General features: G+C 41.8%; 1 protein-coding gene across 1 annotated transcript; it reads left to right on the forward strand.

The window, feature by feature from the left end:
- The first annotated feature begins 297 nt into the window (after positions 1-297).
- On the forward strand, positions 298-2,314 carry LOC123156711 (protein FLOWERING LOCUS T-like). The gene is made up of 4 exons (XM_044574872.1): positions 298-489; positions 715-776; positions 878-918; positions 2,088-2,314. The coding sequence occupies exons 1-4, from the start codon at positions 298-300 to the stop codon at positions 2,312-2,314; spliced, it is 522 nt and encodes a 173-aa protein (XP_044430807.1).
- Positions 2,315-11,441: the final 9,127 nt, after the last annotated feature.

Raw genomic sequence — 11,441 nt, forward strand, 5'->3', positions numbered from 1 at the left:
ATATGGAAAGGATATATGCGGTTCTCAAACTTTTGTTATATATGCTCTTATCGGGAGAAAGAGAAATTGCGCTAAAAACACTAGCAAGAAGAAGGAATAATGTCTAAAATACTATCAAACAAGTAGAAGAGCATCTTGTGGAAAGTAGATCAACGTAGTCCTGCTTTTCAAATTATTAGAATGCGAATCACACACGCGCGCGCGTGTGTGTAATCTTAGAGCCCTTTGAAGTCTATAAATAGCCCACAAACCCTTGCAATCTCCTAAGCATTTGTAGTTGAATAGCGGATACACAAAATGGCTAATGACTCCTTGACAAGGGCGCAAATAGTTGGAGATGTTCTGGACCCATTTGCTAGCTCGGTGCCTCTAACTGTGATGTATGATGGGAGGCCCATGTTTAATGGCATGGAGTTTCGCTCACCGGCAGTCTATCTGAAACCTAGAGTTGAGATCGGCGGTGATGATTTCCGTGTGGCCTATACCCTAGTAAGCCTATCACTTTTAACTCAAGAACTCCATTGATGGTAGGCCATTTGTGTATGGACATGGTGTGAACTGTAGAGAGCTTGGGAGACAATAGCTTCACCAAGAAAGTTCATTGTTACCTGTTGCATGAACTTGTTTGTTGGTAGCCCAACCCAAAATATAACCAGGTTGATTTTATCCTCTAACATGTTGACCATGTGTTTGTATTAATTGCAAATAAATTAGGTTCTGGTGAATCCTGATGCGCCTAATCCCAGCAACCCAACCATAAGGGAGTATCTCCATTGGTAAGCCGTAGCTCTTACATATGTTCTGCTAGCATGCACTTTTTTGGGGTAACAAGTATAAGTTGATGAACTGTTGTAATCACTTTTTGTTATCTATGCAGGATGGTGAGTGATGTCCCGGCATCAACAGATGATAGCTTTGGTGAGTATATATATCCAGATTATATGCAATCAAGCATGCATAGATAGCTGTAATAGCTTGCATTCGTAAAAAGGTATCCCCAAATATGAATATCAAGCATTCCTTCAAGCTAAGAATACATAAGACTCTAGTTCCCATAATTCTCAAGTTTTCATTCACACCTCTTGCTAGACGGTTCATATTGGGTACCATTTCGCGCGCGGGGGGGGGGGGGGGGGGGGGGGGGGGGGGTCCACAGTTATGCGCCAACTTTTACGAATCACATTGTTGTGCATATATTTTAAAATAATTTTATCTGATGCAAGGAAAAATATTTATTTATTATGGAGAAATATTTGCCAAACCCAATTTGTACATTTTCTCCATCCATTAGTGTGATGTTGCTATACATACAATGAAATTGTGATGGTGTGAAAGCAAAAAAGTTGCATATTATCCCTACAAAAGGAAGTTGCATAAATTACTTGGAAAATATGTATGGGAAAAATATATTTATTCTGCAAAAAAGAGGCAATTTTTTTTACATGTGTACATTTAATATGATGTGACTTCACCAAGTATTTTCACATGATAAAACATATACTTGCCATGTAGCAACTGCTATTTTAATGCCCAAATAACGAACATGTGCGCAAATGCACTACAAGCTTCCGTTAAGAAATAGACGAGGGTCAGGTATAAACGGTGAAATTCATGAAACATATATAAATGTAGCAGAAAAGTTACATACTAGATTCTACAAATGTCTATATTCTTTTCTTAAAACCATTTATTTACAAATGGAGGAAGTGCAAAAAATGCCAAGGAGTAGGTTGGAAGCACATATCTAATCTGACATTTTATGACAGATGTATTAACAGAATGTGGCCACAATAAACTAACTGCCTATTCTTCAATGTTAATGAGTGTACACAAGATTTTTTTTTGGCACATACATTACTAATAGCTTCAAACAGTGAAAACGATGATACATGTACACCCTTGTTGAACTTAAAGACAGTTTGTAGTTGTCATTTCCTTCACCTCCCACCTTACTGCAAATCAATGATATCAAGAAAGGATACAAATACAGTAAAAAGAAACAAATCACATGCTATCCATTTTTCTTTATCTAGGGAAAATAATGTGATTATCATATCTTAACTACCTTTTGATTGATGAAATGGCAGGCCATGAGGTTGTCCCATATGAGAGCCCAAGCCCCACCATGGGCATCCACCATATCGTGATGGTGATGTACCAGCAGTTGGGCCGGGGGACGGTGTTTGCGCCACAAGTGCGCCAGAACTTCAACACGCGCAACTTTGCACGCCGCTTCAACCTCGGCCAGCCTGTCGCCGCCATGTACTTCAATTGCCAACGGACGACGGGCACCGGTGGGAGAAGGTTCACCTGACCTGCCCAATTTATCCATCAACCATGTTTCGTGAGCCAAGTTGAAGGCCAAAGCTTGGGTTACCAGCGCATGATATATATATATATATATATATATATATATATATATATATATATATATATATATATATATATATATATATATATATATATATATATATATATATATATGATTGATCAGCTATGTTTCAGCTCAAAGGCCATTAATTAGGATTGAGCTTGCCAGTAGCTATGTATGTATGCTTACAAATACATGATTGCCACATCACACGGTACTTAGCTAGAAAAAATTGGAATAACCGTACTTGTGTAGGATCCTTAAGTAATGTGCCTTCACAAGGATGCATTGCCACTATTTAATAAGGGATGTGGCAATTTGACACATGTTGGTAATGAGATATATGTGGTTGCTATGATCTTCACTTTGTGCAAAATGATTAGGTATTTTCATGAGTTAGATTTGGACAGCCATGAGAGTGGGGTCGGCCTATGGAGAGAGCAAACTAATGGCACATGCACAATATACATATATCACGCTTCATGCCAGAACAATTCAAATCAAAGCCTAGTCCACTACTTGATACAAAAACAACACAATGCAACAATGAATAGTAGCAGACACAATCGGGTATTATTCACATCTAATTTGGACTTGGTGCATGCTATGTACTAACATATTTTGTTTATTTGTGTTCTCGTGATGTGCATTGAATTTGTTTCTATACTCATGCCTCGAGAACTAGTTTGGCAGATGTGGCTGGTAGCACATGAGTAGTCTAAGGGTCGATGTTGGGTTGGAGAAGCCAAAGTAGATTTTGGTTAAAACAATTTTATCATGTTATGGCGCTTTGGCTAAAACAGGTGACGACGAAATTCCGGTAGGCGCCATTAACGTCCTGGGAAGCATTGGTGTGATGTTGGTTTTCCTCCTCTCCTCGAGGCCCAAGCTAACGAAAAACCTTGGTTGAAATGTTCGTGGATTGGACGAAGATGACACTTCCCGCCCTTCGTGGAGGCATCAACATGGAGCCGGCATATGTTGTTGGGGCTGCTGCTTGAGGCTTATCCGTATGGTGGTAGGAATAGTTTCCCCAGATTCCTTGGCATTTGTACTCGGTTGGAAGAGCAATGGTGGGCAAACGCGTCGGATGGCTATTTGGCAAGGAGCAACATGGTCGTTGTATATCTATTGCAGTGTTCGGTGTGTTTTTGTCTTTGTGTGTTGTGAGGTTGAAGTCAGTGGATCTCGAGAGATGGGTGATGAGACGGTCTGAGCCTGTGTTGGTGGCTACGCCATGGTGTTATTGGTCTACCTTGTTTTTTTAATCTTTATGTGAGTCATAACAATGATTGCTGCCCGGTTTTCCTCTTATTAACTGGGTAAATATTTGTCATTGGTTTTACTTCTCTATTGGATTTGCTTATTTCCCAGTTGACATTGACTCTGAGAACCATTTATCTAGTGACCTGACGTTGAGATTCGTGAAAATTCTTTTTTAGCAATGATAACAAGTTAGATATTTTTTGCACTAGATGAACATAATCATTACAAGACAGTGAATATTTTCTTAGATTTGTATGAATAAATGTGCAAAGCCGATCGAGAAGCAATATATTTCCATTCGATTGAGCTTTGACCTAATAAATAGGCAGAGGTAAGCTGGCCTCTCTGGTGTAAAAATTCCTTCTTATCTTTTTTTTTTCAAAAATGTTAAGCTCGATAAGTGGAGACATAGTCATGGAAACATCTTCCGTTTCACTCCCAACAAAGACATTAGGGCATCTTCAAAGCGGACCCTCAAACCTTCCACAATCGTCTGGGCCGCGTTGTTCAGATTCAGACGTAGTTTGTCATCCAATGCGGTTCTATATCAGTCTGCTGACGTGTCCAAAGGTCCGTTTTTTAATAAAACGAGACAAAAGGGGCTTTCCCTGGTCCGGACATTTACCTGACAAATAGAAAACCACCACACCCTCTCCTCCCTGTCCGGATGGCGGAACGCCGCGCTGCTGGCTGATGCATATTGCTTTGGCGGAAAGTGATAGCATGCACATATGTTGTTTGTCGGCAGGTTTAGTATGTATAGTTGGCAGAAGGTTTAAACATGCATGCATATTTGGCAGAAGATTAGCTTGCATGCATGTGCTTACACTTTTTTGTTCCCTTTTTCAAGTGCTTTTATTCATGTAAAGGGTGATTGCTGCTAATATATTTGGCGCATGATTGTTGTTGTTTGGCCAAAGATGGACGGATATTTGAGGTATCGAAATTGCTTCATGCACGATCCTGCTGCCCGACGCATGCACACTATCGAAATCTAGCGGCCGGGCCCGATGTATGCACACATGTGTGGCCGGATTTAAACATCATCTATGAGTCGTCTATATTTTATCATGTGTATAGCACAACTCTTGAGGTGTAGAGTGGAATAGATGGCTCCCGTATCCATGTTGAGACACCAGTCTAGACCGATTTTCGAACAAATAATGTATCCGTCTACGAGTCGACATTGAAGATGCCCTTATACCAATATTTATTTTCTATATAGCCACTAGAAAAGTATTTTTCTCGTATGATCCGGAAAATAGACCACGTTCCACTATCAAAAGATTACGGAACAGAAAGAAAAACCACAGAAAAATTTGCCAACCGACAGCGATATGCAAGGCCATCTTCTTGTTCTTCTTCCGCATGCTGCCGCGTAGAATATGCCTTGCGATGAGGCCGCTGTTAGCGGCTGTTATTTTTTTTTGAGGGGTTAGCGGCTGTTATTTGTACGTGACAGTTTGTATCCGACCGGGCATCGAGTTAGCCGAAGGCATTTCATTGCATGCCGCCTGCATAGTTGCATCTTTGACCGTGCGGAATAACTTGCTATAGTATCATGGTTGGTGACAGGGTACCACAGGATAACAGGGGTTCCTTTACGAGGTTTACGATCGAGATGTTCCTGATCGCGCGCGCCAATATTTTGGAGCCCGAACAGGCAATTGATTGAAAGCTGGTAAGGTTCGTGTAGTCCAACTTGATGGATAGCTCGTGGACAATGTTGTCACTGGCTATCACGAGCATCAGTTCTCTTCTTTGATGTACAAGAAACAAAGAAGCACGAGTTCGGCGTGTGATTCTGCATGTCGGGCTGTCGACAGCGTATATCAGATGCGGCTGGTAGAAACGTATAGTCAGTGGCGAATCCTTCGGTTTTGCCAGAAAAAATACTAGTATACATGTGGAAGCCTTCAACCGTGGAAGCTAATAAAAAAAAGAATGACGTTAATACATGCGGCGGCTCCGGTCACATTTCTAGGTTTTGAGATGTGATGATATACATTATAGAGTTGGGTAGCACCGACCGAAGAGAAGTTTGTTCTCTTCATCAGCAGCGGTTGCTGTTTTGATGCACTGGTCCATGGGGCGTTAACACGACGACTTACCGACTATCTACTACAACAAGGTTTGTCCGGCTCAGATGCGAGAGGGGCAAAGACGGCGGAGTGCCTTCGGCTCGCTATAGTGTTTGTGGTCGTCGTTAGGTGGTTTACGGAGCTGGATGTATTTTTTTATTTCTAGTGTACTTTGTACTACCTTGACTGTTGATGAATGGATCAAAAGTTTTCTCAAAAAAGAAGAAGAAAAGTTTGTTCAACATGGTTTGAGATGGTTTGTGCATATACAACACAGGTCTGTTGAAACTTTATTGCATAGCGGATAGCTGAAGTGTGTTAATAATGTCAAAAAATGGTTAATGTAGACCAAACTTGAGATGAGAGTCCCTAAAAAAAGATATGAAGGACTGAAATATCATCAAAAAACTAATCCAGGACATAGATGCGTGGAACTCAGCTATCCACATGTGAGAACGATGAATTGGTTTCAAGATCTTATGAGTTTCAGCTCTAACCTATCCTAATTTGCTCGGCCTAAAAACTTTGTTGTTTTTGTTGTTGTTGGCGTCAAGCTTCTCTCTTGCGTCAACTAGCTAGTTGATGAAAAGTCCATGATACCACTATAATTAATAAGAACATGAAACTGATTTCCAAACATCCTAAAGTGCTAAAAATGACAATAAAAAGGTCGGTTCAGTTCAAACATCATGAAAGTAATCATAAGTAATTAATTTGGAGTGTTGATTCCGCCAGCCCTGCTACCACCTACCAGCTGCAAAGATCTATTTTTTTTTTCAAACATTATCCAAGCAATCAGGATCGGAAGCAAAACAAAGCTGCCAATTTATCCACTGTGAAGGGAGCAAAACTGACTAGAAATTAAGCCCAACCCACAAAATCGAGTTCTTTTGGGCTTTGCCCCTATATGGGAGCGAGAGGAGACAACGCCGGGAGCAATGACGAGCGCTCCTTCGGGGGCCTCACAACGATCAGCGTCACCTCACGCGCTCTCAGCCGCCCGTCACGTGTCGCGCTCTGGGTTCTTTCTTCGGATTTATTTATTTTTTAATTTTTCCGCACGCATTTTTGACTTTTTAAACGGGCTTTTTCGACGTTTCAGTTTTCCATCGGTCTTCCTTAGCTTTTGGATAAAAAAAATATTGCGCAAAAAATGTGTTTTCTTTCTCTTTTCTTTCGCGAGTGTCACAGTTTTGCTTCCGCGAGAGGCACTGTTTTGCTTTCGCGAGAGTCACAGCCGTGCCTCTTGATAATGAAAAAAAAATGCATTTTCTGTTTTTTTTCTTTCGCGAGAGGCATGGTTTTGCTTGCGCGAGAGGAATTTGCGAGAGGCACGGCCGTGCCTCTCAGAAATGGAAAAAGCACGTTTTCTATTTTTTTCCTTTCGCGAGAGGCACGATTTTGCTTTCGCAAGAGGCACAACCATGCCTCTCGAAAACGAAAAAACCCGCGTTTTCTTTTTATCTTCTTTCGCGAGAGGCACGGTTTTGCTTCCGTGAGAGGCATGGTTGTGCTTTCGCGAGAGGCACGGCAGTGCCTCCTCGGAAACGGGAAAAACATGTTTTCTCTTCTTTTTTTCCTTCCACGAGTGGCACGGTTTTGCTTCCGCGAAAGGCATGGTTGTGATTCCGCGAGAGGCACGGGCGTGCCTCTTTCAGAAAGGGAAAAACTCATGCTCCCGGCTAGGTTTTTTCATCTGGTTTTTTTCGTGAAAAAAAAGTTTGTCAAAACCTATCAACGTGGGATCTAATTTTGAAGATCTCGACACGAGGAATCCAACTGTGAAAACGGTTCAAGATTTGGACGCACGGTATAAGAGATAAAACGTTTTGAATAAATGGATCTATGAAAAAAAGTGAAAACTTCCAGATTGCGACAAGTGGCGCACATGCAGAGCGCCACTTGTCACAACCTGGGAAGGTGGGAGTGATCTTTACAATAAGTACTCCTCAATTAGTGATTTCAAACAGCGCCAGTTAGATCAACTGGCGCCCAGGTGCACGTGTGCTGCGCCGGCCCAGCCACGATTGGTTAACATATGGACCAGTTGAATGTTGACTTTTGGAAAAAAATTGGAGAATCATAAAATTTAAAAAAACTTAAAAAAATCACGTATTTGAAATAGTTCGTAAATTCCAAAAATGTTAACGTATACGATGAAAGTTTGAAATTTTCGACAAACTTTATTGATTTTAAAAAAAGTATGAATTTTTTAAAATTTCATGGATTTTAATAAATGGTCGCAAAAAAGTTCATGAATTCTGAAAATAATCAAAAAATTTGGAAAAGGATCATGGATTTTTGAATTTTTTTTTGGAAAAATTATGTGGTTTGGAAAAATGAAAATCCAAAACTTGAAAATAGTTCATCGATATAGACATATTCATGCATCTAAAAAAAGTTCATAGATTTAGAATACTTCATGGTTTTGATAAATTTCATAATTTTTAAAAAGTTGAAGAATGTGGAAAAAAGTTCATAGGAAATAGAAAAAGAAATTTATAAATTTGGAAAAGGTTTCAAGAATTTTAGAAAAGCTTATAGATTGTTGTAGAAAAATAAAATAAAAATAAATGGAAAATGGAAAGAAAAAAATTAAAATGGAAAATAAAATATTAAAATCCTTAGAATACTCGTTTTGGAAAAAACCATGGAAAACTGCTAAAGAGAACTGGTGGAACCTTCTAGAAGGTTCCTAAAACCTGTGAGAAAAAAACTACCTAGACCGTCTTTGTGAACGAGAAAAAATGTTAAATGGACCGAGCCCAAGGTGGAGGGGGGTGTGCGTCACTTTGGCCAAACACCTATAACTAGCGCTACCTTATAAAAAACCTATAAGTGGCGTTGAAGGCGCTGAATAGGGTTTGGGGTGACATGAGTACTAGTAATTTCATCAATCCCTAAAAAAGTAATTTCATCCGGATGTAAATTACATAACCAAAAATATAAATTGTTGGATTAGTATTGAAACTAGTTTTGGACTGGTTGTTGGCCGAAGATATATCCGGCAAAATTGGAAGCCTTATATTCCTAGCTTGGGAACTATATAATTAAAAAACACCATGGTTGATATGTTGCTGTTATGTCAGCACCTTCCAACTTTCATGATTAATATTAGCGGGAGTGAGAAATTTCAGGAAAATCATGATATTTGATCTGTGACTTGAAATTTAAATTCAATGAGCCAGGTTAGTGTCTTAAGTTTTGAGGCCATCCCCTTTTTTCGTCCTAAATTCCAATGTGTACAACACTAGTGGACCTTAACTGCTTCCTAGAGCAGCGATGGGGATGTGTTGCTATATTTCGATCTGGTGTGCGGGGGTGGCGGCCCTGGACCGCTTGCAGAAGATCTTTGTCATTGTAGTTGTAGGTTGTTGGCCAACTCCATCGGATGTGCGTGCAATGGTGGAACACAGTGGGTTTACATGTGGCGGCGATTATCAATGGCGGTTACGATTCCTCCCCCACTCCCTTCAGATTTGGCATCTGTAGCGGCGGCTATCGCCCTTGTTGGAAAATGGCGCATGTCCTTGTAGCGGCAGCAAGACTGGCGCGTGGATGGTGAACACGAGTGGCACACGGATGCTTAGCTTCATCCACGAGAGCAATGGACACAGATCACTCATCGATTGGATGACACGAGCATCGCACACGGGAAAGACGGCTGGTGATCGGGCCCTTATGAGGACTCCCTACCAGCTTTGCCTACCAGAATGCTCGACGTCGTGTCTTGAACCGCCGTCGGCTGACTTCAATGAAGACATGGTGAGGCTTCTGAATGGTCCCATATGGGCTCTTAAGGCATGGCCAATGGGTCACCCCAGCCTGATGCCCCAGAGGCCAGGTATGCTCGGACGGCATCGTGCCCACTCAAATGGGTGCTCCACAGGTGTCAGAGACTCCTCTGCAGGAGGCGGTCTCTCCATGGAAGAAAGCAAAAAAGGGAAGAGAGATAGGACGAGAGGAAGAGATAGCAAACGTAAAGAATGGGAAAAGGGAAACTACTCGCGTCAGAAGGGCACATGCACGTTGGATAGATATGAAGCTGCATGGTGGTCTCAGTTCCATGCGCTGATGTCCACTGATGTGGATGGCCTGGGGCAGTACCATGCCCTTAGTGGCACAGACAACTTTATGTCTACAGCCTGTGTCCAACTATTGTCGAAGATTTGGCGTTGTCTAATGACCCCTTGTGTAGGCTCTTGGACCAGTGTGCTTTGTTTTGCTCCTTATATGCGTGGTACCTCAGTTGTATTGCAATATCCATGTTAGGGATGTAAGGTTGTCGAGGTGTGACAACCTGGTTTGCAGCAGTCACTACAGGAATCAGGCACTTTGCTGTCAGCCATGGCTGACGGCAAAGGCATGCCAGGCTGACGGCAAAGACCTTTGTCATCAGCCAGCAGACGACAACAGGTCTGGCTGAAGGCTACGGCAAAGGCCTCTTTGCCGTCTGCTGGCGGACGGCAAAGATGAAATGGTCTTTGCCGTCAGCTAGAGGGCGACAAAGGACCTGGACGACACACGTGACAGCTTACGGCCGTTAAGGGGCTAAGGGTGTGCTTTTTCATCTGCTGGCAGATGGCAAAGGTGCAAAGTTATTTGTCGTCTGCCAGCAAACGGCAAATAAACCATATAGGCCAGCCCAGCACCCCCAGGTTGTACAGGTACCTGCCACGTGGCAGCTTTGCCGTCTACTGGCTGATGGCAAAGCTCTTTGTCGTCTGCCAGCAGACGGCAAAGTGCCTGTATAGCCCCCTTTTTTTCTTCTTAAATTCATTCATTTTGGAGCTAACCTAGCTAATTATGCCATTTTTTAGTTAACTAAGCATATTATGCCATTTTTGACATAAGTAAGCTAAGTATAGGTCTTTCTTGAGCTAACCCAGGTAATTAAGCATATTAGAGCTAATTTAGCATTTTAGAGCTAACTTAGGTCATTTTGGAGCTAAATTAGGTAAAATTGATCATTTTGGAGCTAATTAGGCTTATTATGTCATTTTCGAGGAAAATAAGCTAACTATATGACATATATGTTATGCCATTTCAAACCTAAGTAAGCTAATTATGCCATTTTTTACATAAGTAAGCTAAGTGTATGTCATTATTGAGCAAACCTAGGTAACTAAGCATATTAGAGATAATTTAGCATATTAGAGCTAACTTAGGTCATTTCGAAGGAAACAAAGCTAAGTATAGATCATTTTGGAGATCTGACATACCTAACATACTTTACTCCTCCTTCTTCTCCTTCTCCTTCATCATCCTGATGCGCTTAGAGCGGCGAGGCAGTGGGATGTAGTATTATACCACAATTGGCATGGTCATGTCGCCTAGTTGTTGGATCGCGAGGTCATTGTCAGGCACCACCACCATCACGAGGCCATCTTCAGGCAGCACCATCGCTAGGTCATCATCAGCCACCACCATATCTTGCCCATCGTCAGCCACCACCATTGCTTGCCCATCGTCAGCCACCACCATCGCTTGTCCATCGTCAGCCACCACCATCGCGAGGTCATCGTCAGACAGAATAGGTTGCACCTCCTCATCCCCACTTTGCTCCTCTTCTTACCCACTCCATTTCGGATCATCCTTGCTGCTACTTTTTCTGTAGCCAGAGTCGCAACTTCTTTGCTGTAGCTAGAGTCGCTGCTGCTGCTCGCATTGCCTGACCAAATGCAACAAAGTTTTTTTAACAATAGATGTGACACAAAGCCAAA

Source organism: Triticum aestivum, chromosome 7B (genome assembly GCF_018294505.1).
Source record: "Triticum aestivum cultivar Chinese Spring chromosome 7B, IWGSC CS RefSeq v2.1, whole genome shotgun sequence".
Lineage (NCBI taxonomy): Eukaryota > Viridiplantae > Streptophyta > Magnoliopsida > Poales > Poaceae > Triticum > Triticum aestivum.

Coding starts and splice junctions, on each gene's coding strand:
- LOC123156711 (XM_044574872.1), top strand. CDS start 298: ATGGCTAATGACTCCTTGACAAGGGCGCAAATAGTTGGAGATGTTCTG. Junction 490..714: donor TCCGTGTGGCCTATACCCTA/GTAAGCCTATCA, acceptor CAAATAAATTAG/GTTCTGGTGAATCCTGATGC. Junction 919..2,087: donor ATCAACAGATGATAGCTTTG/GTGAGTATATAT, acceptor ATGAAATGGCAG/GCCATGAGGTTGTCCCATAT.